The 22,328-nt window shown below is 41.4% G+C and overlaps 4 protein-coding genes and 1 long non-coding RNA gene across 6 annotated transcripts; 3 read left to right on the top strand and 2 right to left on the bottom strand.

Moving 5' to 3' along the window:
* Positions 1–305: 305 nt before the first annotated feature.
* On the bottom strand, positions 306–952 carry LOC149091799 (uncharacterized). Its single transcript, XR_016196548.1, has 2 exons — positions 563–952; positions 306–505 (listed from the first exon to the last, which is right to left on the bottom strand). It is a non-coding gene; the product is annotated as an uncharacterized LOC149091799 (long non-coding RNA).
* Positions 953–9,872: 8,920 nt separating this feature from the next.
* On the top strand, positions 9,873–12,085 carry Pk34A (Protein kinase at 34A). Its single transcript, XM_030387710.2, is given in 3 exon segments — positions 9,873–10,179; positions 10,182–11,132; positions 11,929–12,085. Coding segments are annotated over 2 exon segments (1,161 nt in total). The 3' UTR covers positions 11,036–11,132; positions 11,929–12,085.
* A 171-nt stretch (positions 12,086–12,256) lies between these two features.
* Positions 12,257–14,735, top strand: kmg (kumgang). The gene is made up of 2 exons (XM_030387724.2): positions 12,257–13,933; positions 13,991–14,735. The coding sequence occupies exons 1-2, from the start codon at positions 12,257–12,259 to the stop codon at positions 14,594–14,596; spliced, it is 2,283 nt and encodes a 760-aa protein (XP_030243584.1). The 3' UTR covers positions 14,597–14,735.
* A 331-nt stretch (positions 14,736–15,066) lies between these two features.
* DnaJ-H (DnaJ homolog) lies at positions 15,067–16,976 on the bottom strand. The gene is made up of 3 exons (XM_030387712.2): positions 16,716–16,976; positions 16,233–16,652; positions 15,067–16,175 (listed from the first exon to the last, which is right to left on the bottom strand). The coding sequence occupies exons 1-3, from the start codon at positions 16,782–16,784 to the stop codon at positions 15,522–15,524; spliced, it is 1,143 nt and encodes a 380-aa protein (XP_030243572.1). The 5' UTR covers positions 16,785–16,976; the 3' UTR covers positions 15,067–15,521.
* A 464-nt stretch (positions 16,977–17,440) lies between these two features.
* Sirt1 (NAD-dependent protein deacetylase sirtuin-1) lies at positions 17,441–22,073 on the top strand. 2 transcript variants are annotated; one of them, XM_089258724.1, is made up of 3 exons: positions 17,441–18,285; positions 18,607–19,433; positions 19,688–22,073. In XM_089258724.1, the coding sequence occupies exons 1-3, from the start codon at positions 17,846–17,848 to the stop codon at positions 21,085–21,087; spliced, it is 2,667 nt and encodes an 888-aa protein (XP_089114850.1). In that variant the 5' UTR covers positions 17,441–17,845; the 3' UTR covers positions 21,088–22,073. The 2 variants fall into 2 exon arrangements, with proteins under 2 accessions (XP_089114850.1, XP_030243579.1); XM_030387719.2 differs by having other exon boundaries at positions 17,444–18,285; positions 18,595–19,433.
* The last annotated feature ends 255 nt before the right edge of the window (positions 22,074–22,328 follow it).

The following is a 22,328-nucleotide window of genomic DNA, read 5'->3' as shown; positions in this document are numbered from 1 at the left end:
GAATTTTCTAACAATTTCTCACAATTGAAAGAATTATATATTTAGAAAATTTTGTTTTAATTTAAGTAAACTAAATTTAACAAGACATTACTAGACATAACTGAACTACCAAGCATATCTCCACTTGCAAGTCTTTGCCATTGGAAGCGTACGATTTACAGTCGATCAGTCACTTATAGACTCTATAGCTTTTAGCTTAGATACTCTGCCACACAGCATAGCAGCAGCGTCAACGACGACAAAGGCAGCCGCAGGGCAAGCACGCGCTCGCCACATATAAACAACCATATATACATACAAATATATTCATATATACAATTTATGAGCTGTGCCAAGCCGAAGATCATAAAACATACACAATCATGCATACATGCACACATGTATGCATGCCAGGCAAATATAGGAGATATTGAGAACTGGCCCCGTTGTGATTTACCGACTGCGCTTCAAGTAGCCGTGGCAGCTGTCAATCAATCTGGCTGCAATCGGCTTCCATATGAGATGCCTATAAAAATGTCAGTGGATGATGAAGAGTAGGAAAAAAAAAGTAAAAGTGGCTTACGGTAAAACGATCTGTCGACAACGCCAAGACAAAAGTGAAGAATCGCTATCTCCTCAATCCATCCAGCCACACCCCCAAAAGCCCAAAATGCGTGCGCATCCGCAGTTATTAACCGACAAAAAAAAATCAAAAGAAGAAGAGGAAGAAGACAATTGCCGACCTCAAAAACGTTTAGCACTCGAAATATTTGCGATCTGCCTGACCGATATTGGCAATAAGCCAGTGCATGCATCACATATGCTCGGCTGCTGCATTTAGTTAATGAGCCCTTAAACTGTGCCGTTGCGTTTTCACTTGGCCAACGATCTCATTAAGCCGCCGTGGAACGTGAGCCCAGCCTTAAAAAAGAAAAAACGACTCAAAGATATACCATATACATATACATATTTATTTTTTATTATTATTATTATTATTTTTATACATTGGGCTGGGTGTGGTGGACTCTGAAGAATGGTCAAATGCGATGGTCAACCCGTTAATTTCTACCTGGTCACAAAAATGTATTAAAACACTGACTTTTTTTTATTATTTTGCAGACCTTCGAGGCGGCCTAACGCGCAAATAAAACCCCCATCAAATTGCCGTTGTTTTACCCACCAACTCTCCGTGGCTTTTTTTCTGATTTGAAATTAAAAGAAAAAAAAAAAACCTTTTCGAGTAACACGAAACGAAACTGTCAATTGATGTATTCGGCGCCAGCTTTTGGGCCAAGCCAAGTCAAAGCTGTTTTTTTTTTTTTTTGTTATTTCCTTGGAATTATCTTAATGTGAAATCTTTAACTATGCTTGGGACATGGTCGGCAAGGGACACATACAGTCAGACAGATAGACAGCCTGACATACTAATACATTTTTCTGTGCACACACACATAGCTGAAAAAAAATATGTATGTTTATTGAGTGTACCTTAAGACGGTTTTAATGGATTTCGCTTGACATGACTCGGGCTGCGCTGCCTTTGACAACGACCAAAGACTCATTTAATTGCAAAGTTTTGTAACAACCAAATTTTATTGTGAAACAAGAGAAAAGATTTTGTATATCATCTCCAGCTGTGTATGTGTGTGTGTATACGTATTATATAAGAATATAGTTACGTCCTTTTAAAATATTTAACTCAAATTCAGAGCTTTCTTATTCAATTTACTATTAAATTTCCACCGAAATTCAAGTGGATTCGTTTTCTAGTGGCTGCAAACCTTTGTGGAATTTTAAACATAGCATACAATATTTATGGAAATTGGGGTTGCCGATGTCATACAGTGATAAAAAAAAAAAGAACAAAAATGGCAATTCCGTATAGCGGACGTGTGCGGAAAAACGAAAATCTGTTCAACATATAATAACGGCGAAAAAATATGCAGACACACAATGAAAAGAGCCAAAAATGTTTACACAAAAAAAAAAAAAAAAAAAAAAAACAATAAAACCGAAAAAGAAATTTACAAGAGATTATAGTTGGCTAAAAAAAAAGGAAGAATTATTATTCGTTTCCAAATAACTTGCATAAGCTGTGATCGAATTTTAAATAGGGAAATGCTCTCCTTTTTTAATTCTCCGTGTAGCGCATAAGGCGCTGCTCGGTTTTTAAATAAACTTTTCTCCTATTCATACAAAAAATCCTTTAATGCTATTTCTAAATTTCCCTAATCATTCTATTTAGTGTGGCATCGAAAAATAATTTCCCAATTTTAAATGTATTTATTGATGATGGAATAGTTTCAACCAATTTTTAATATGCACATTTTCTACTTTATAAACGTTTGAATATTCCCTTCACTATTAAACGCGTAAATAAACAAGTAAACATAAGTGAGTAAATAAACAAGTAAATTTTTGTTTTCTGTATTGAAATTTTTCATATGGTGAAACTGTTAGCTTTTTTAACAATAGTTGTCCATAGTTGTTGAATAAATACATTTTCCATTTAGTGGGTATTGAGTTTTACATAATTTTTTTTTCTTTTTTTTTTTAATTATGTAAAATTATTTATTTATAGTAAATCTATGCAGCGAATTAGCGTCCTAATATACTATACTATACCTATACTTTTCTATAAAAATAAGAGAAAGTTAAATACATATATGCAAGGGGCAATACATGAGCTCAGTTCTCAGTATCTCATTATTTCTCCTAGTTGGCATTCAGTTGAAACAATACCCCGTTAAAAGTGTATAAAACAAGAGCTAATAATGTTGCCCAATGCCCTAACTGAAGACGATGTGACTTTCAAAAGAGCCGGATAAGGATGTTTACGGACTCATTAGTAAGCTGAATGTGTGCTGTGCGATTCGGTAGTGGGCTAATCCAGGCCTGGTTCAAAATGCCAGGTAGAGGGCGGCTGTTGAAGTGTTTAACTTTTATCTTGGCCACATAAAACAAACTTTACAGCAGTTTTACAGTCGTAAACAGCTTATGAAATTTTAATGCCCCGGCATCAACAGCGCAAATCTGTGTGAACTTGAAGAACTTTAAGGATATTGATTTTATACTCACTGATTTGGACAGTTTAATGCTCCACTGTGTGGCAAGCACGTAGTGCACACTTGTTCAACGGACGGAGAGCTGCTCCGGCAGCGGATGGGGACGAAGTCACATGTCCATGCCACGCAACAATGACTACAAAGCCGCTTAGAAGGTTGTGCTCCGTTCCCTGGCCATGTGCCACATCGTTGGGGTGGCAACTCTGCTCGTTGTCTAAATCTGTCTGCTAAAAATGTCAATAGCGCTTATTAGGCAAAAGTTCAATGCGCTTCAAGCGGGCATTACTCGACGCAACAGTCCAAATGGAGGCTGAGCATCTTCTACAGGCACTTGGCAGAGGTGTCATAAGTGGGCGCCCAAGTGTGTGGAAGCTCTGTCGATGCGCTTTCAAGTCCGCTTAATGCCAGTGAAGAAGTCAGAAGACCCGCATAGGTAACTAAATGAGATGTAAGCATCACAGGTGGTGACCTGCTAAGTATTGTGACTCATTTAGTTAATTCTGCATGTTTTTTATTTATTTTAACAAACCAACATCAGTGGATGGACAAATGCCTCTTAACGAGCTGCAAAGACCAACTAGGTGGCAACAATCTAAAGCCGCGACAGCTGTTTAATAGATACGTACGAGCTGTGCTGGAAAGCGTGCCAGAAAAAAAAATTTTTTTTTTTGCTTTTTTTTTCAAATCATCTTTAAAAACAAATTCATATTGAATCCAAATTCGCTGAAATTCATACAGGGAAATATAAAATTTCAATTTCAGGGAAATATTCAATTTCAACAAATTTCCTTTGGGAATTTCCCCAACAATGTTTTGAACATACATCTTATTAGCTAAGAAAATTAAGGAAAGCCTTTAAAAATAATAATAAATTTACTGTTGGAAATTAACAATTGTCAATTATACTAGATAATATTAAGAAAAGAGAAAAGAGCGCACAGTTGCTTCTACACATCTACTGAGTATAAACAAACAATGAAGCACTTAAATTTTGTTATCAGGGACATTGCGTCGGTACGTTTTGTATTTTTTCGACGCTCAACGCTGCGTATGATTAATCACTTGACTAATGCACGCGGCACGGCGCTTAGTGGCAGGGCTGCTGTACGACATTAAAGCCAAAGTATCAGACGCACTTAATTTAAAATGCATGTTAAAATGTCATTAAATTGAAGCAGGAAGTCAGCTGTTTAGCTACTTACTACATACACACGAGCTGCTCAAAAGCGAGGGAATGGGCTTAATAAAAGGTTTGTTTTCTGCCCGAGATGTTCGGGCGTTTATTGAACTCTGCCCAGCGAGGCGTAGTCGCTGTCATATTTTAATTTGAATATTACCAAAAAAAAAAAATAAAAAATAAAACAATGCAAGTTGTGGCTGATGCCAGTTACAGATAGGCTAATTACGGTGCAGGGGTCACATATGCACAAATCTGACTAATCAGACTCAGCTGATTTTAGCCACTTAAAATCGCTAAATTGAGCTTCGAGCCATTTCAAATATTACTCATGCAACCGCTGGCAGCAAGCGCTTGCAAATGCTTGCAACAAAGCCACACACACACACACACACACGCAACATTGAGCGGTTGCAAATTGAAATCCACTGATGATCTACGCATGGCCGTCTGCGGCAGCCTTGACCTGGTTCTTGAAAACTGACAACAAGCAACAACAACAACGACTCCAGCCACATGCCACACAGCACACAGATTGCAGCCAAGTCTGGCAGAGACAGCGACTAGTTTGTTGCATTCAACTGCTGCAGCTGTTCGGTTAACCAACTAACCGGTTTGCCGTTGCCTGTATACCCTGTAAGCTTTTCGATTTTCAAACAAGGTTGTGGAGGCCTAAGGCATACGCATGCGAGAATCTATCAAGTTGAACTGGAATGGAAATGGAGAGTCTTTAAAATTAAACTAGAATGAAAATAAAAAATCTCATATCATATAATAAGTAATAGAAATAAAATAGAGTTTTTTTTAAATCAAATCAGACGTTAAAACTAAAATTCAATAAATGCAATCTATTAGTTTAAGTTGTCAGCTTAATATAACGTATACAAAAAAAAAAAATAATAATAATAATAATAATAATAAATAAATAAATACATTTTTATATACATAAATAAAAGAAAAATCTATAAATTGAATTGATGTAATTTAATTTTCAAGTACTATAGTCAATTGATCTCCCATATATCTTATATAATGTAATATAATTATAATAATTATATTTTTGTTGCTTCCATATTCAATCAAAACCGAATTTAACTCATTTATTTGTTCGTTACAGCGTATATGCTAGTCGCGCATACTGTCCATGCTCCGCTGCAATCTCACTTATTTCACACTGTTTATGGCAATTCGTTTGATGTCGTTTACTTAAGAGACGCCAGCAGCAACAGCATCGATTTGTACATTACATTTTTGGCGGTCAAATTTGTTGGACGTGAGAGCAGCGGCTTAAATTGGGGGCGTGGCATATATTGATGCAGACAGAGATAATATAGAAGACAAGTAGTCAGTGTAACTGTGCCCGATCAGATAATGATTATGAAAATAGCAACAAATTTTACTGCACTAAAATTATATGTCTTGTAAATGTTCAATAATAAACAAAAACTTTTGAATTATAATGCACTCAAATATTATTGAAGTATGGCCAACTAATAAATTACAAACAGTGTTTGAAGATAGATACATTTATCTTTATATGCATGTAATATATTCAGCATATTTTGTTTTAGTTTGTTGGATTGTTGCTGTAATGTAATGACCGCACCTACTATGTTCCGCCCCAAAATGTCGCCAAGCAAACATATTAGCTTTAAGCATAATCTATTTGGCCATAATGTGAGCAGCTGCCAGCTGATGTGGTGTGCATACCCTTTATGTAGGCTGCTATGATTATGCCATGGCATATGCTGCACATAGTCTTTAAGGGTTCTTGGTATCGAAATGGGTAGAGTGTCTTATGTGTTGAGTTGATATATTGGTTGATTTTTATTGAATTGTCACATCCCACTCACAACGCCCTCACGCCTCTAGTGTCTGTTGGTGGCTTGCGAGGTGAGCGAGTCGCTGAGTTTTAAAGTGACTTTAAGGTAAATTTGATATATCCTGCAACCATTTACTATCCCCATTCATATAGTGATATGTGCATCACTAACCAGTTGACTAACTATATCTATTATATTTATATATAAACACTATTACATATCATATATGTATATATGATTTCTAATTGATTTTTTTTTAAATCCCTCAGCAAAGGGCATTCACTCTTCGGCTTGCCAATGCTCACACACTTTAGCTTGTTTTATTTCTTTACGAAGCTTTTAAAATTAAGCAGCGCAGGCTGTTTGCAATCCACCGAACCACCCAACCACCCACTACAACGACCCACCACAGACAAGCGCCCACAATAAAAACAAGGCTGTTTTCCGCCTGCTCTTATGGCATACTTAACGGACGTCAGATTAACTTTGGCTGCGGCGCAACATGTTGCCGGACTCGCTCTCTCTCTCTCTCACACACACAGTGTCCTTTTCTGTGTGTGTGTGTGTGTGTGTGTGTGTGTGTGTGTGTGTGTGTGTGTGTGTATATTTTGGTTAGCTTCTATTTGCGCTGCGGTTATGGCTGAAAAGGGTTTGGACTCGCATTTAATGCCAAACAATTAGAAATGTTCAGCCATGGAACAAGTGTTTCTCTTGCTGTTGCTTTCCATGGCAGTTTTTCTTTCCTTTTTTTGGGAGGGAGGAAGGGGCATTTGTTTGCCCACTGTTTTTATCGACATAGAAATGTGATTTAAATTTACATTTCAAATGGAAATTTGCACACTGAGTGCCGAGGTGCTGGAATGGAGGTTCATTATATTCCGACTGCTCTTAATTGACGCCGCAGTTGGTGTTGGGCTCGAGTTTACCTCGTGCTTGTCACCGTTGTCTTGGCGCATTTTTTTCTGCTGCCCATTAATTTTACAGTACAAAAGCCTCGGTTAGAGCCAGGTAACCAAGCAAGCGCGCCAGCCACCAACCGGTTTCAAGAGAGCTCACACATCTAATACCAAGTTCAAGGTCAAGATCGCAGTCGCAGTCGCACTCGCAATCGCAGTAACCGCAGTGTGCATCACCAGCAGCGAGAAAAAAAAATCGTATACAGCATCACTAAGGTGTGACGATGGCGGCGTTGTCTTAAAAGATTTTTCAATCTTTGGCGAGGGCGGAGCCGTCCGAAAGGGACGGTCAGTGCAAGCGGGGGCGGGCGGAGCACGGGAGTTGTTTGTCAGCAGTGCAATGCATTGGCTGTTAATTAAATATATAATATATATTCACAAATACGTGCATGCCTTGTGGGTAAGTCAAACAACCACAGATACATACGTACATACATAGGTACATATGTATATAGTAGACTTTTTTTTTGCAATAGAATGCAATCAAGAGATTTTCCCACGAATTACGCCATTGCCATTGACTTTGAGACGTCAAGTGCCTCCGAGCCGGCCGAGAACCGGGCACGATTTCCACTTTGAAGCGCCAAAGAATGCGCTTGAGCAACGCTCGAATATGCATAGAACAGTGTTACATATAGATAAGTATGATTCCAGCTTGATCTCTTAGTGAGCTACAAGGGAAAGTGAATAGAATCCAAATATTATAATACAGTATATTATTATATAAACAATTTTTTACTCTCAGTAAGTATGAAAAAAATTCCATTTCAAAGAAAACAACCTCAATTTATTCTCATAAATTAAAATTTGTTTATTTAATATTGATTTCATATTGATTTCACATTACGTATCGAATCTCATTTAAAAGTTCAGAGAACAAGCCCATTTTTTTCAGCTAGAGCCCAACACGCCTTAATTTTTCATTTGTTTCGCTAATTAACTATAATTAAGTCAATTTTCAGCTTGAATCAAAACAATTCGAGCTTAAAAATAGCTTTAGTTAATTAATTATTTATGATATTTTAATTAATATAATCAATATGGTCTTGGAGAACTTATTTTGATGCTACAACGCCTTAAAGCCTCACTCTCCCTATTTGAGAACCTAAGAATATTTGGTAGTATTCATATTTTAAAAGATAGCATATTTTGAGGAAGACTCAACAAATGTAGATGAAGTTTGATATTTCCGGGTACTTTTCGCTCATAAGATATACTCTATAGAATCATATTTTGCCGATTATCTTGGAACTTTCATTTGTATCACCTGCATTATAAACTTAATTTTAAGTATGCTAAAATTTAATATTATCTAGTCTCATACCCCGAACTCCATAAACTCCTAAGAATTGCCCACTTTCAAATTGGTAATGCAGAGCAGCCTTAAAAAGAAGTGTAAAGGAATTTGAGAGCGGAAGAATGAATGGTCCGTGCGTGTGTGTGTGTGTGTGTGGGTGTAGCGTTAGGGCAGACGCAAAAAATATTCAGTCCATACGGATATCCTGAATATCTGTCCATAGCTATGCTACTTGCCACTTTGCTCTGACAGTCATTTCCGTTTTGAGGGTTTTGCTCTGCTCTCAATGAACTTTTTGCCATTTTGTTTGTGTGTAGGTGTGCGTGTGCTTGTGTTTGTGTTTGTGTTTGTGGGACCTGTTGCACCGGCTGCGATTTATATCATCGTAAAAGCTGCCATTTGAATTTGGGAATTTAATTTGAATGCCCAGTGTGGTGGGTGGCTCGGCGGATGCTTAATAAAAGGGCTCTCTGATAACTGAGCTGAAACTGACGCAAAGCCGTGCAGTAAACGGCACAATATAGATATGTATATATATATTAAATATATACTTGTGTGCATGTATATGTGTGAATGCCACAATGCCCAGCCGCATCCACATCGTCAACGATGGCATCGCACACGCGTCGCCCATTAGGCGAGCCTGTCATTTGCTCGTCTAACGGAAGTTGTCTGTGTTAATGGAATTACATGAATTTCAACTCTGAACCGCAGAGCAGGATGGCAAGCGACATTTCCCGTTGAAGTGTTGCCTACTTCGGCTGCTGCTGCTGTTGCTGTTGCTGCTACGGCCCATAAACTTTGGTGGCGAAAGTTTGCTTTTTTCTTTTCATCAGCACAACCGGAAATGGAAATAGCAAGAGACACAAGCAAACAAACAAACAAACAAACACTAGCGATTCACTGAGGTCTTTACATATTAAAGTCTTAAGCTTAATGCAAACTAAATGTTTTTCAGCTGCCAAACCAAGGGAACGTTAGCATGAGCTGCAATTCCATGATATATACAAACGAATTGATTCTATCGCTTGATTTAAATTGAATGATAAGCTCTTTTTTTCAATTCAATTTCATATAGAGTGCAAACGGCAATGGAAGCTTATGTTTAAATACGCTTTCCACCACTTAACCATTTGGTGAAAACGCACAGTGCGTGGTGAATTACAGCCCAATGCTTGCAAATGCATAACTTTGTGGCAACGCCAATGTTATGTGGCATCGCTGCCCTTTAAGCATGCGTGGCGCTGAAAGCAACGCGGTTCGTTTTTTAAATATTAACTCAAATATAAGAACAAACTGCATGAAAAGTAAAAAGTAAATAAATAAATAACACTGCAAATACTTTACGATAAAAATAACGATTGCCGGACATTGATTGAACGAAGAGCGAGAGGAGGATAACGGTTTCGCCTATTTGTTAGGTTAAACCACTGTCTGGTCAGTGGTTAAACATAGTCATAATAAAGGCGGTAATTTAGTAAATTGCAGCTTGGCATTTTATAAGCTGTCAGCATAATATCAACTACATATTGAAAAAAAAAACTGTGAGTATAAAATTAAGATACTTCCATTGCTATGACGCTTATTGTAATATCCCTTAAACTGCCAGCTAAAGTCCTCTATGATACGGAGCAAATGGAATCCAATGTGATACCGTCATGCAACTCAATAATATCAAAGGGAAGCGTTTTTCCGGTCATGGCCCTTACAGGCAGGCAATTGGTGCGCACCACGATTACCGTTAAGGAGCTGATTGGCAACGGCACCTTCGGGCGCGTCTACAAGGCGCATCTGGACAACTCGGAGCATCTGGTGGCTCTAAAGCAAGTCGACTTTGATCCCAACAAGATGCATATTGAGGCGAGAATAATGATTTACCTTAAGGTATAGTGAGTCTGATCTGGTACTGCTATGCCCAGATGAACTCCTCCAAGCAAAAATGCCTGTTGATGGCCATGGAGTACATGCCAATGACGCTCGCCGAGCTCATAAAGAAGCATCGCCCGCGACCCCTGCAGATGATCTATGTGCGCATCATCTCCTATCAACTGTTCCGGGGCCTCGGCTATTTGCACTCGCACTGCGTAATGCATCGGGACATTAAGCCGGAGAATATGCTGATCGATCCGCTCACAATGAGTCTCAAGTTGGCCGACTTTGGCAGCGCCAAGTTCCTCTACGCCAACTCTTGCAGCGCCACGTATGTCTGTACGCGGTCCTATCGGGCGCCCGAACTCTTAGCGAGATTCCAGCGTTATAGCACCACGGTGGACGTCTGGAGCGCCGGCTGTGTGCTCGCCGAACTGCTCAAGAGCTTCAGGCTCTTCGCCAGCAACAAGCACGGCGAGGCCCAGCTGCTGCACATGATTAGTGTGCTGGGCACCGACGGCTTGGAGCGCGCGCCTCAAATCCTGGCAGCCAGTGGCCTGGACACCGCCACCACGATCATCCCGCGACCCAGGTGGCAAACGCTAATTGGCGCCTGGGTGCCACAGGATTTGGCGGCACTGCTGGATGCTTGCCTGCAATATGATCCCGCCGCTCGTATCGCCCCACTGCGAGCCTGTGCCCACGCCAGCTATGACGAGCTGCGCATAATGGACCCCCTCAACACCCACATGCCCAACGGCGTGCGTCTGCCATCGCTGTTCAACTTCAGCCAGCATGAGCTACAGATTGATCCCGACGTCAGTACGCATCTATTGCCACTCCACCTGGTGGAAGTCATCGAGCAATAGCGACTCAAGGCCAACCCTAGATTTTAAGTTCACATTGTGTATAGTCACCCGGGGCTGTATTAGTTATATGCATTGCTTTTTAAATACTAAACATGAGGTGAGTATCGAAAACTCGCGGCTCTACTTATGCAACTCCTTCTGTACTACCGTTAGTATCTATTCAATATATTGTACTGGACATTAATTTTAAGCTACTTGAATGTATTTCTATAGTACCTACTCACAATTTTTAGCTTTCCTCCTATGGCACTTTAGGTTTTTGGATATATTTTGCAAACATATACCTCCTCTACAACTCAAGTATTAACTCTTATAATTGTTTTTCTATTTGGATATTTGTGTTTTATAAAAACATCATATTCTCCGATTTGTTCAATGCCAATTGTATTACTTTTAGCTTGAAGTGTATATGTTTTGCCAAGTCTTTCGTCCAATCCCATACGTAGACATTGTGGTTTAATTTACGCCTTGCGGCTATTGTGATTCTTCTAGAGCCTCTATAACCCGTTGCTGACCGACTTGTCAGCGCTTACCCTTAGTCTCTTCTGTCTAGAAAGTCTTTCAAACCCGCATTTCCAGCTATATTTCCTATCTATGTACTTTTAGCTCGGCTCTTTATTAATTTTGGCTTTATTAATTTAGGAACTTTCTCTACTGCACTTTAGTTCTTCTCTTTTCATTCAATTTCACATACATATGTAGCCACATTTCTTATAGCCCTCCACACACATTGACATTGCGTCCTGTCTTTTGCTGTCACTTTGAGGCTAATATGCTTTAATTTTTTTTTTTTTTTTTTTTTCTGTTTAAGCCCTTTGCTTTTCGCTCGCCTAGGTTAGCTCAGCCACAATTTCAGTCTCTTAATTTTGCCGTTTTTTCTGTTTTATTTACAGAACTCAGTTGATGCCAGTACAGAGTCGTAAATGAAATTTGTAGTTGATGTTGGTTAAGCCCATGAATTTGACAGGCTTTCCGATAGCACGCATGGGACTCGAGGAACCGCTTTGAATTTCGAGACCCAGTAGCCTTTGCGTAATAGAAAAAGTCGACCATCGCTTGACGGTCTGAAAAGTGGTTTAGTTCAATCTGTTCTGTCGTCGTGTGAACATCGCTAAAAAAAAAAAAAAAAGCCAAAAACTAAAAGTCAAAAGAAAAAATTTGAAGAAAAAATTTGAAGAAAAATCGTGCAATCTGAAAAGTGAAAAACTGAAGAACTTAAACATGGAATTGCCGTCGATGGTGGAGCGTTCTGGTGGCCGCTTGGTGGTGCGCAGTCTGGTGAGTGGTGCCACAGTCTTTCAGACAGCAATGGAGGAGAGCGAGGCAGCAGCGGCAGAGAGTGCCGATCCGTTGGCCACGCATCCCCTGGTCAGCGCCGAGATGCTCGAGCGCCAGCTGCAGCTGCTCAACAATCAGGCAGCAACTGCTCAGCCGCAGCCGCTGATGGCGCCGTCGGCCATGCCCAAGGCGGAGCAGGAGGACGGCTGCAAGGAATCATCGGTGGCCATGCTGGAGTCGCGGGCCGAGGAGGAGCTGCCGCAGTGCAAGATCAGGCGCAACTACAGCTGCAATGCGTGCGCCTTCTTCACGCAGAATCCGCGCAGCCATTTGTCGCACCTGCGCGACGTGCACGGCGAGAAGATCGTGATAAACGAGTGCAAGCTCTGCCTGTATGCCTCGCGCCACTTCCAGAAACTGGTGCGTCACATGAAGATGGTGCACGGCTGCTCGGACGATGACAGCAATGGCTTGGCCGGCAGACGCCACTGCAATCGGGAGGCGCGTAAGCGTCGTCTGGAGGAGAGCATCGAGGCGCCAACTGGGATGCCAGCCCCAATGCAGCCGATTGCTGCTGCACCTGTAGTACCGCTACCACTGCCACTGCCACTGCCACTACCCCTTGCACTGTCACTGCCCAATCCAATTGATGCCGACCAGAGTGGAGCAGCGCTGGCTGGGCCCTCGCTCAAGCAGCTGAAGAGCGAGCTGCAGCTGCAGGAGCAGCAGCTGTTGAGCAATGTGGAGGCGTTCAATCGCCAGCAGCAGTTGCAGCATCTGCAGCAGATGGTCTCTCGCAGCGCCAACATCTTCTCCATGGCCTTTGAGTTTCAGATGTGCATGCTGATGCCGGCGGCATCGTCCGTCCAGCCGAGCGATCGACGCGTCGAGCAGCTAGACCGTGAGCCGGCGACCACCAGCTCGGACTCGGAGGCGTCTCCGCAGGCCGATGAGTGTGTGACACCCGAGGCGCTCGATCTGTCAGCCAGCGGCTCCTCGGTCACCCAGTATCAGTGCCAGAAGTGCTCGTACAGCACACCGATCCGGGCACGCTTCAAGAAGCACGTCAAGTATCATTCGATGCCGCTGATCAAGTGCGCCTCATGTGACTTTCATTCGCCCTACAAGTGGAACCTGGACAGGCACACCAAGAACCATGGCGCCAATGGCTACTTCAAGTGCACCGTTTGCGACTTCAGCACCAACATCAAGCAATCGCTGACCATACATGAGCTCAACCACCATGTGGGTCGACGGTTGGCCTCGCAGGAGCAGCAGCAAGTGCAACATAAGGCAGCAGGAGCAACTGCACTGGACTCGTCAACTGATCAGGCAGAACCAATGGACTCGGAATCAATGGACCCTAAACCCGTCATGGAAGCAGTTGGCTCTAGTTCTGGCTTGCCGCTGTCCGAGCTGCCGCCCATCAGCTGCTCACACTGCCAGCAGCGCGTGCCCAACGCCATGGAGCTGATCAGCCATCTGCAGCAATGCGAGCCGGCGCTGCGAAACACCACGCAGCTGGCCTGCGACATAGATTTGACCGGGGACGAGGACATTCGTGGTACTAGCGCTGATCTGAGTTATTGTGGTGTCGAGACGGCACCCGGCTATGGCGAGGTAAGCACTGAAGAGCAGCTCAGAATCGATTCAATGGTAACATTTGCCCTTTGCCAGGTCACGGAGCAACTGCAGCCGGAGGACTCGGATGCCCTCAAGAAGGTCTTCAAGTGTCCGCATTGCACATTTTGGGCAGCGACCGCCTCGCGCTTCCACGTCCACATCGTGGGCCACCTGAATCGCAAGCCGTTCGAGTGCTCATTGTGCTCGTACCGCTCCAACTGGCGCTGGGACATCACCAAGCACATTCGTTTGAAGGCCATGCGCGACAAGTCGCACACCCAGGCGCAGGTGCTGATGAACGATGAGACGGGCAGACGCAACTACGCCAAGTACAATCAATATTTGACCCTTATGAAGGTCAGCGCCGAGCAGGCAGCCGATGCCAAGACCATGCGCTGCGGCGAAATGCAGACCATCAGTCTGGAGCAGCAGCAACAGCTGCTCGGAGCTCATCCCCAGCTCGAGGAGGATAATCTAGAGATTCAGGACTCAAGCACGGATTCCTTGGCGGCCCTCGACTTGCGTGTATCCAGCAAGTCTCACGCGGACCAGACCCCAGCTCAGACCAATGAACGCTCCATGGAACGCAGCCATTCGACACAGAAGCAAAAGCACAGCAAGACAAGCGGCAAATCCAACAAACATTCACATAAGGGATAACTCTCATCACAAGCAAGAATATTACACTAATCATTGTTTCTCACTATTCATACAAACTGGCATTGCAATTATTTATACAATAATTACTTGTTTTCCATACGGCATATATGTATAGCTATTTATTGCACTTTTTCATACTTGAATAAAAGATTGCCTTAATTATAAACCTTGAAGGTCTTACAGAAGATCAACAAACAGAGCATAAGTAATCGAGTATTATTGAAGGACTTTATAGCGCTAAGAGTATTGCATGAGATCATTTCAAGTAAAGCTTGCTAGATTCGACCTGTTACACATTTTGCTCGATTTTTTTCAAATTTAATTTTAAAGCTATATTTATTCTTCATATGGGACTAATTGCACTTTTTCATATATATAATATATATATTTCATATAATCATATATAATTGGGAAACTTCAAGCATTGCATGAGATCATAAAGGCTCTACAGTTTTACATTTACATTTAAATTTAATTTTAAAGTCTTTTTTTAATTTATTTCTTCTATAGAGGGCTATAAGGTATAGCTAGTCAAAAGTACATGTTCTTTGAAATTTACAGGGTAACAATTTTTGCTTTCGAGTATTATTTTGCATAATAATTAGGCTTGAATAAATAGTTTAACACAGAATTTTCGTTTTGGTATCCTAATAACAGCATAATAACAACTACTATCCATGCTTTTAGCTAAGCTAAGTCTAAAATTTTGTTTAGGGGCTCTCTGGCTAGTCAAAATTAGCCAAAATATTGCGTCACGCGCTGATCACAGCAGACATTCCTGTATGAAAAATAATACTATGCATAGTAAAACGATTAGCGGCACCAAAAAGCACAGCTCGTCCACGCCAAGCGTGGGCCGCAGATTCCAAAGATCGATGGCGAGATAGCGCGCCTGTAACAGCCACGGATACGCCCATGCCCACCACTAAGTTGTCTGGCATTGGACCCCATTGAAATGCGCTTCATCTTCATCATCGGTGTCAGGGAGACGAGGTTGTGGCGTATAGTCTGTCATTTCTACATGCTGCGCTCCTGCTGGAGCTGGAATTTTAACACGCGGCGGCAGCACAGTCTCCAGCGTGGCCAACTGCTCTGGCGTGGCGAATCCATCGGGTGGAAATTTCACCTTAAATTGTACAAAGAGATCCCCATGATCCTCCGGTTTGCTGAACACTGGCATGCCGATTCCTTTCATCATTTTGATATTATTGTGCCGCAGCACTTCGCCCGGCTTTGTGGTCATGCACACTTGTCGTCCATTCAAATGCTTGAAGCAATACGTATAGCCGCACAAAGCCTCTGTTAGATTAATCTCTATATCGCCCATATACAGATTTGCATGGCGACGCCTGAAGAAGGGATGCTCAACCTGTACGATGACCACAAAAAGGTCGCCGTACTCGCCGTTACGCAACTGATGTCCCTCATGGGCAAAGGGCAACTTTAGCATATGAGGCACGCCGCGTTCAACCACGATATCGCGATGCATTTGCTCTTCCATAAAACCGGAGCCAGTGCACTTCTTGCAGCGCATCGATTCCTTGATGGTAAAGCCACGACCATCGCACGAGGAGCAGGGCTAGCAAACAGTGGACAATCAATTGATGCATTTCTAAGCAGGATATTTCTCACTTACCACATCGAAACTGGCCATACCCATAAATGTGAAGGCAGGTCTATGACCCACACCTTCGCATGTCTCACAGGTTTCTCGGCCCTGCGGTGGGCCGCCTTCGCCATTGCACTTGTCACATAGCTTCTGTCGCTTGTACTGCAGCCTCTTTTTACTGCCACCCGTGTATATCTCCTCCAGCGTCAGCTCCAATTTGATCAAAACTTTACCATCGTTTATGCCACCAAACCATTGTGTGAAAAACTCCGATGTACCCATCCCATTTTCGGCGCCTTCCTGCAGACCTCTGATGCCATAGCGATCGTAAATGCGACGTTTCGCCGGATCGGAAAGCACTTCATAGGCGAATGATATTTCCTTAAATTTATCAGCCGTATTGGGATTCTTGTCCGGATGGAATTCTTTGGCCAATTTGCGATAGTTCTATGTTGGGCACGGGGTTGATTAGGTATCAGTAAATTGAATACGAGAAAGACAACCAAGAACCTTTTTAATATCATCTGCGGTCGCATTCTTTGCCACGCCAAGAATATGATACAAATTCAGGTTGTCCATTGCGATTGCGCGCTAGCCCCTATATTCAAAGACAATGCCCATACATGGTAATCAATAGAAAAATGTATAATTTATAACAACTGTGACACACTGACTTGCATTTCAAATTGTTATGATGTTCATTATGTTGTTGTTTTCATTTGATTTTTGAATTCGGTCTATTCTAAACAGCTGTGTGAACAGCTGCACCACTGGCATGTTATACGCTTCAGCTTACCGAACTCTTAAGGAATATCAGCCTCTATACGTTTTTGTTCTATTAATTTTGCATTATGCTCTTAATAACTCATGTTATAAAGATTTTATGACAAGAGTTCAATGTAAGCAATCGAATGCAATAAATACATTAAGGGACTGTGGCGACAACGACGTGCTTAGTGCTGTAAAGTGCACGATTGTACTCGAATACATAAAAATGGTCACCCTAAAAATGAAAAAAGTACTGCAATCATTTTTAAAATATATCTGTACTATTAAAATCCACAATATCATCATTCATTTTACGAATCAATTACTATTATGTTTTCTTGCTGAGCTATTGCTCATATTTTTTGTGCGAATACCAACTATTTGCAGTGTGACCGTATACTGTCTGCTAAAAAGCACAAACATGAGTCATCAATGCGCGTCTCCGTAGATAACACGTTGGGCGTGGTGAAATTTAATTATTTATTCCAACGTTTGCTTTGGGCACACTAGGCGGTTGTACGTCACATCATCGGAAAATTTTCCAGAAATTACGTACAAATTTTACGAAAAAAATTTAATAAAAAACGCTTTTAAATATTTTAAAATTTTTCTTTTAAGTTAAAAGTCGGAAAAAATAGTGTTTGAATTAAAAAAGTGGGATTTTTCGCCGTAAAACATCATTTTTACGCAAGCAAAATGGATGCAAAGTAGAGACGTAAAAATTTTGTGTGTGTACCAACGAAAGAGAGGAGAAAACGGAACGCGAGAAAGTAAAAAGAAGAAATCGTAACTACTTGCTGGTGGTGTGCGTGAGTGCTTGGTAAGAAGCAGATAAAGCATAACATACAAAAACTGTGTTGCGCCTGGCAAAAATGATGGAAAATTTCGAGGACATGGATGTTCGACTAGGACACATTAATTTTAAAGAGATTGGAGATGTACACGAAGTTCAATTACAAACCGAGCGCAACGAACTACAGACTTTTGAGCACACGCAGGCAAATTTCGATTTTGGCGCTGAAATTGTGACAACAAACGCTAAGCCAGCAACAGCAGCAACAACATTAGCAGCGACAGCAACAGCAACGACGCCAGCAACAAGCGAAGCGCAACCAAAAGAAAATAGTGAAATCAAAACAAAAACATTGCCTCAAATGGGAGAACATCAAATTGGCGCCAATCGTAATGCCGAAAATCTAACAAATGAGGAGCAAAATAGCCAGCAACAAACAAACAATTTGGAAAGATCCTTCTCCGAGGCAGATGATGATGATGAAGGAGATGAAGATGAAAATGAAGATTACAAATCAAGGTATAAATAGCTCATCTGAATGATGCTCATATAAAATAACATCATTAACCAATCACAAACTCATGAATAACAAACTAATCCTTCCTAAATTGAACTTTTTTCCAACTTAGGTCTTTGAATTTTTTTTTTTTTTTTTTTTTTTTTTTTTTTTTTTTTTTTTTTTTGTACGAACAAAAATTTAAAATAAAATTTATATTATTCTAATTAAATTACAAATATCGTTTATTTCTTTTATATAAATTGGCAAACAAATGTAAATAAAAACCAAAAATACAAATTTCTATACAATATTCATCTATAATTCTTTAGCTGGGCCAACAGCGATGACGATGATGATGATGACACCTCCAGCTCGGATTGCTCATCAGTGAGCCGTAGCGATTGGAAAATGCGTTGGCTACAGCGCGAATTTTACACTGGTCGCGTACCTCGTCAGGTGATTGCCAGCATAATGCCGCACTTTGCCACTGGATTGGCAGCAGACACAGATGACTCGGTGTTGTGGGACTATCTGGCACATCTATTGAATGAACCGAAGCGTCGCACCAAGCTGAGCAACGTTAATACCTTTGACGATGTCATTGATTTGGTGCACAAGTCGGAGCGAATTATTGTGCTCACTGGAGCCGGTGTCTCCGTTTCGTGCGGCATACCAGATTTTCGCTCTACAAATGGCATATATGCACGACTGGCGCATGATTTTCCCGACTTGCCTGATCCACAGGCCATGTTCGACATTAACTACTTCAAACGCGATCCGCGACCCTTCTATAAATTTGCTCGCGAGATTTATCCCGGCGAATTCAAGCCCTCACCGTGTCATCGCTTCATCAAGATGCTGGAGACAAAGGGCAAGCTGTTGCGTAACTATACCCAGAACATAGACACATTGGAGCGTGTGGCGGGAATTCAGCGGGTGATTGAATGTCATGGCTCATTTTCGACAGCCTCGTGCACTAAATGCAAATACAAGTGCAATGCGGATGCACTACGTGCTGATATATTTGCCCAGCGCATACCCGTGTGTCCGCAATGTCAGCCGAATGTGGAGCACAGCGTAGATGCTTCCGTAGCTGTAACAGAGGAGCAGCTGAAGCAACTTGTGGAGAATGGCATCATGAAGCCGGATATAGTCTTCTTTGGCGAAGGTACGTAGTAGATAGTAGATTGTCTGTAAATTTTAAACTAAAGTCACTAAGAGAAGCCAACTAGCTCGATAACTAATTTTTGAATAAGGATATGGCCAATCGCCAATGCAGCCAATGCCATAGTTTTCAAATATGTATATTATTCAACACTATTTAAAGTGCTGAAAGATGAACAATTATCGTTTTCTTAAATTTATAATCGATTATGTATTTATTATGTAAACAATTGTTATTTTAATTTCTTATAATCATAGGATTACCGGATGAGTACCACACGGTTATGGCCACAGATAAAGACAAATGCGATCTGCTGATTGTGATCGGTTCATCGCTCAAGGTACGCCCCGTCGCACACATTCCCAGCAGCATACCAGCCTCGGTGCCACAAATTCTGATCAATCGCGAGCAGCTGCATCATCTGAAGTTCGATGTGGAACTTCTGGGCGATTCCGATGTTATAATCAATCAAATCTGTCAACGTCTGTCGAGTGCTGGGTCCGGCGATGACGACAATGATTGGAAGCAGCTTTGCTGTGACAATCAAATGTTGCGTGAATCGAGGGAGCTATTGCCACCGACAGAACATCATTATCATCATCACTATCACCATCATCGACTTCGCAGCTCAGAGAGTGAGCAACAGTCGCAACTGGACACGGATACGCAGTCCCTAAAATCAAATGGCTCGGCTGACTATCTGCTCGGGTCGTCAGCAGGCACATGCTCCGATAGCGGGTTCGAGTCTTCCACATTTACAGCGGATCACAGCAAGCGAGATCAGCCGCAGCATCTGATGCTGCAGCAACCGCAACCAGTTGCCATCAGCAGCCACAGCAATGCAGCCGATGCAGACCGAGAAGCCATTGAACGCATCAAGAGCGACATACTCGTCGAATTGAATGAGACGGCATTAAGTTGTGATCGTTTGGCGGCTCCCGTGGCAAATGGTGGCACCACTGCCAGCTACCGTCATCTATCCGTTGACTCGTCAAAGGATAGCGGCATTGAGCAATGCGAAGCATCCAACCCCAGCAATATCGAAGTGTCCGCCGGCTATGCCAGCAATTTGGACCCAAACCTTTCTGCGAATGTGGTTGTGGAAACTAAGACAGCGGCGCCCAGTCTAACACCGACTCCGCCGCAGCCGAGACGACAGACCATAGCCGAACGCCTGCAGCCCGGCACCTTCTATTGCAATAGCAATAGCTGCTCGTATGTATTTCCCGGCGCTCAAGTCTTCTGGAATAGTGACTTTAGCGATGACGATGAGGAGGAGGAGGAGGAGGATGGGACAAGTGTGCGCGAAGCTGATCTCTTTAGCAATGTTGTGGCCAGCGATGAGGAAGCATGCGATCTAAATGCGGTGCCCCTATCACCGCTTCTACCACCGGCACTGGAGGCGCACATTGTCACCGAAATCACTAATGGCAATGCTCTCGACGTCGACGTACTACCAGCTGCTGCCACCAGCACCTCGAGCAGCATCAGTCCCAGCAATAAGCGGCGAAGTGCAACAGCCATGGAGCAATTGCAGTCGCCAACGTCTGACACCAGTCCAGCGATTGAATCTGAAACGCCGCCGCCAATTAAGAAGCGACGACCCAGTGTAGTTACAGCTACAGCAACAGCTGCAGCCACATTAACAACTGTGTAAATGTTTATATACACACATATACATATATATATATATATATATTTAGTTGCCGGCTAAGTTAAGTTTATTATTTATTATTATTTTCACTGCGACTTTTGCAAGTCAATTCAATTTCGACTCAAAAGCCCGACCACTATTCAACGTCTAGAGAAGCTCAACACAAACAGTAATTGAGGCTTTTGTAATATGTCTATTTGTCTTCTTCGAACGTAAGCAGCCGAGAGATCCCGGTTTCATGGCTGACTTACGTATCCCTTTTTGATATATATTTTTTTGGAAACTTAGTTTATATATTTATTCATTACGCGGATATATATCGATCTATATATATGTACATGTAAAATCTTAGTATTTTTATCATGTTAAGTTGTTGCTGAGGCCTTTTAGTTAATCCACTGAAAGCTGGAGGATAAAATGCACGCAAATTCTCTAATTTGCAATTTGTTAGCGCAGGTTGCCTCGATTATATTCAAAATAGGCTAAGCTTAGAAGTAAATAAGATGAAAAACAACGTTTTTTCTAGCATTTAAGAACCGGACAAAAAAAAAAAATTGTATATAGGTAACTTTGTAAATGTAACTTTTCTATTGCATATGATTAAAAATAATCTGTTTCCTTATTTTTAACTCTCGGTTATGGCAGTTTTATATATATAAATGTATTTGCATTCATATTTACACTTCACACACATACACATAAACACATATTGGCTTGCAGTTTAGTGCGAGTTTGAATGAATGTTTAATCAAAAATTTAGCATAATTTTCAGATATATACATATTCATATATATATATATATATACATATATATATATATATATATATATATATATATATATATATATATATATATGTTATAGCCACCAAACGTATGTGTAAATGATTCATTAAGCACTAGTTGTAATATACCAATATATAATGTATTAATATCCAAAAACAAAAAACCATAATAAACCAATTTATTCAAAGTTGTTGAGCAGCTACAAGAGCATCTAATTCATTGGATTGAATATCGGACAATGGGTATATCTTAATATAAAATGGGAGATTCAGATTCTGAATTTGCAGCGGAAAGAGCCTTTTTAGTCATACACTTAAAGAAGTAACAGTCTTATTGGTAGAAGAAACCTCTCTTAATACATGTATTATCTTAAGGAAAAGTTTATGCAGATCTATAACAACTGAAGAAATCTTTTTTGTTCATTAATTTTAAAGAGCATGATTCAATAGATCTGTAAGTA

Source organism: Drosophila navojoa, chromosome 3 (assembly GCF_054131105.1).
Source record: "Drosophila navojoa isolate 15081-1374.11 chromosome 3, UAZ_NAV_1.0, whole genome shotgun sequence".
NCBI classification, from domain to species: domain Eukaryota; kingdom Metazoa; phylum Arthropoda; class Insecta; order Diptera; family Drosophilidae; genus Drosophila; species Drosophila navojoa.
The sequence above is the reverse complement of the archived record's forward strand: the minus strand, read 5'-3'. Positions and strand labels throughout refer to the sequence as shown.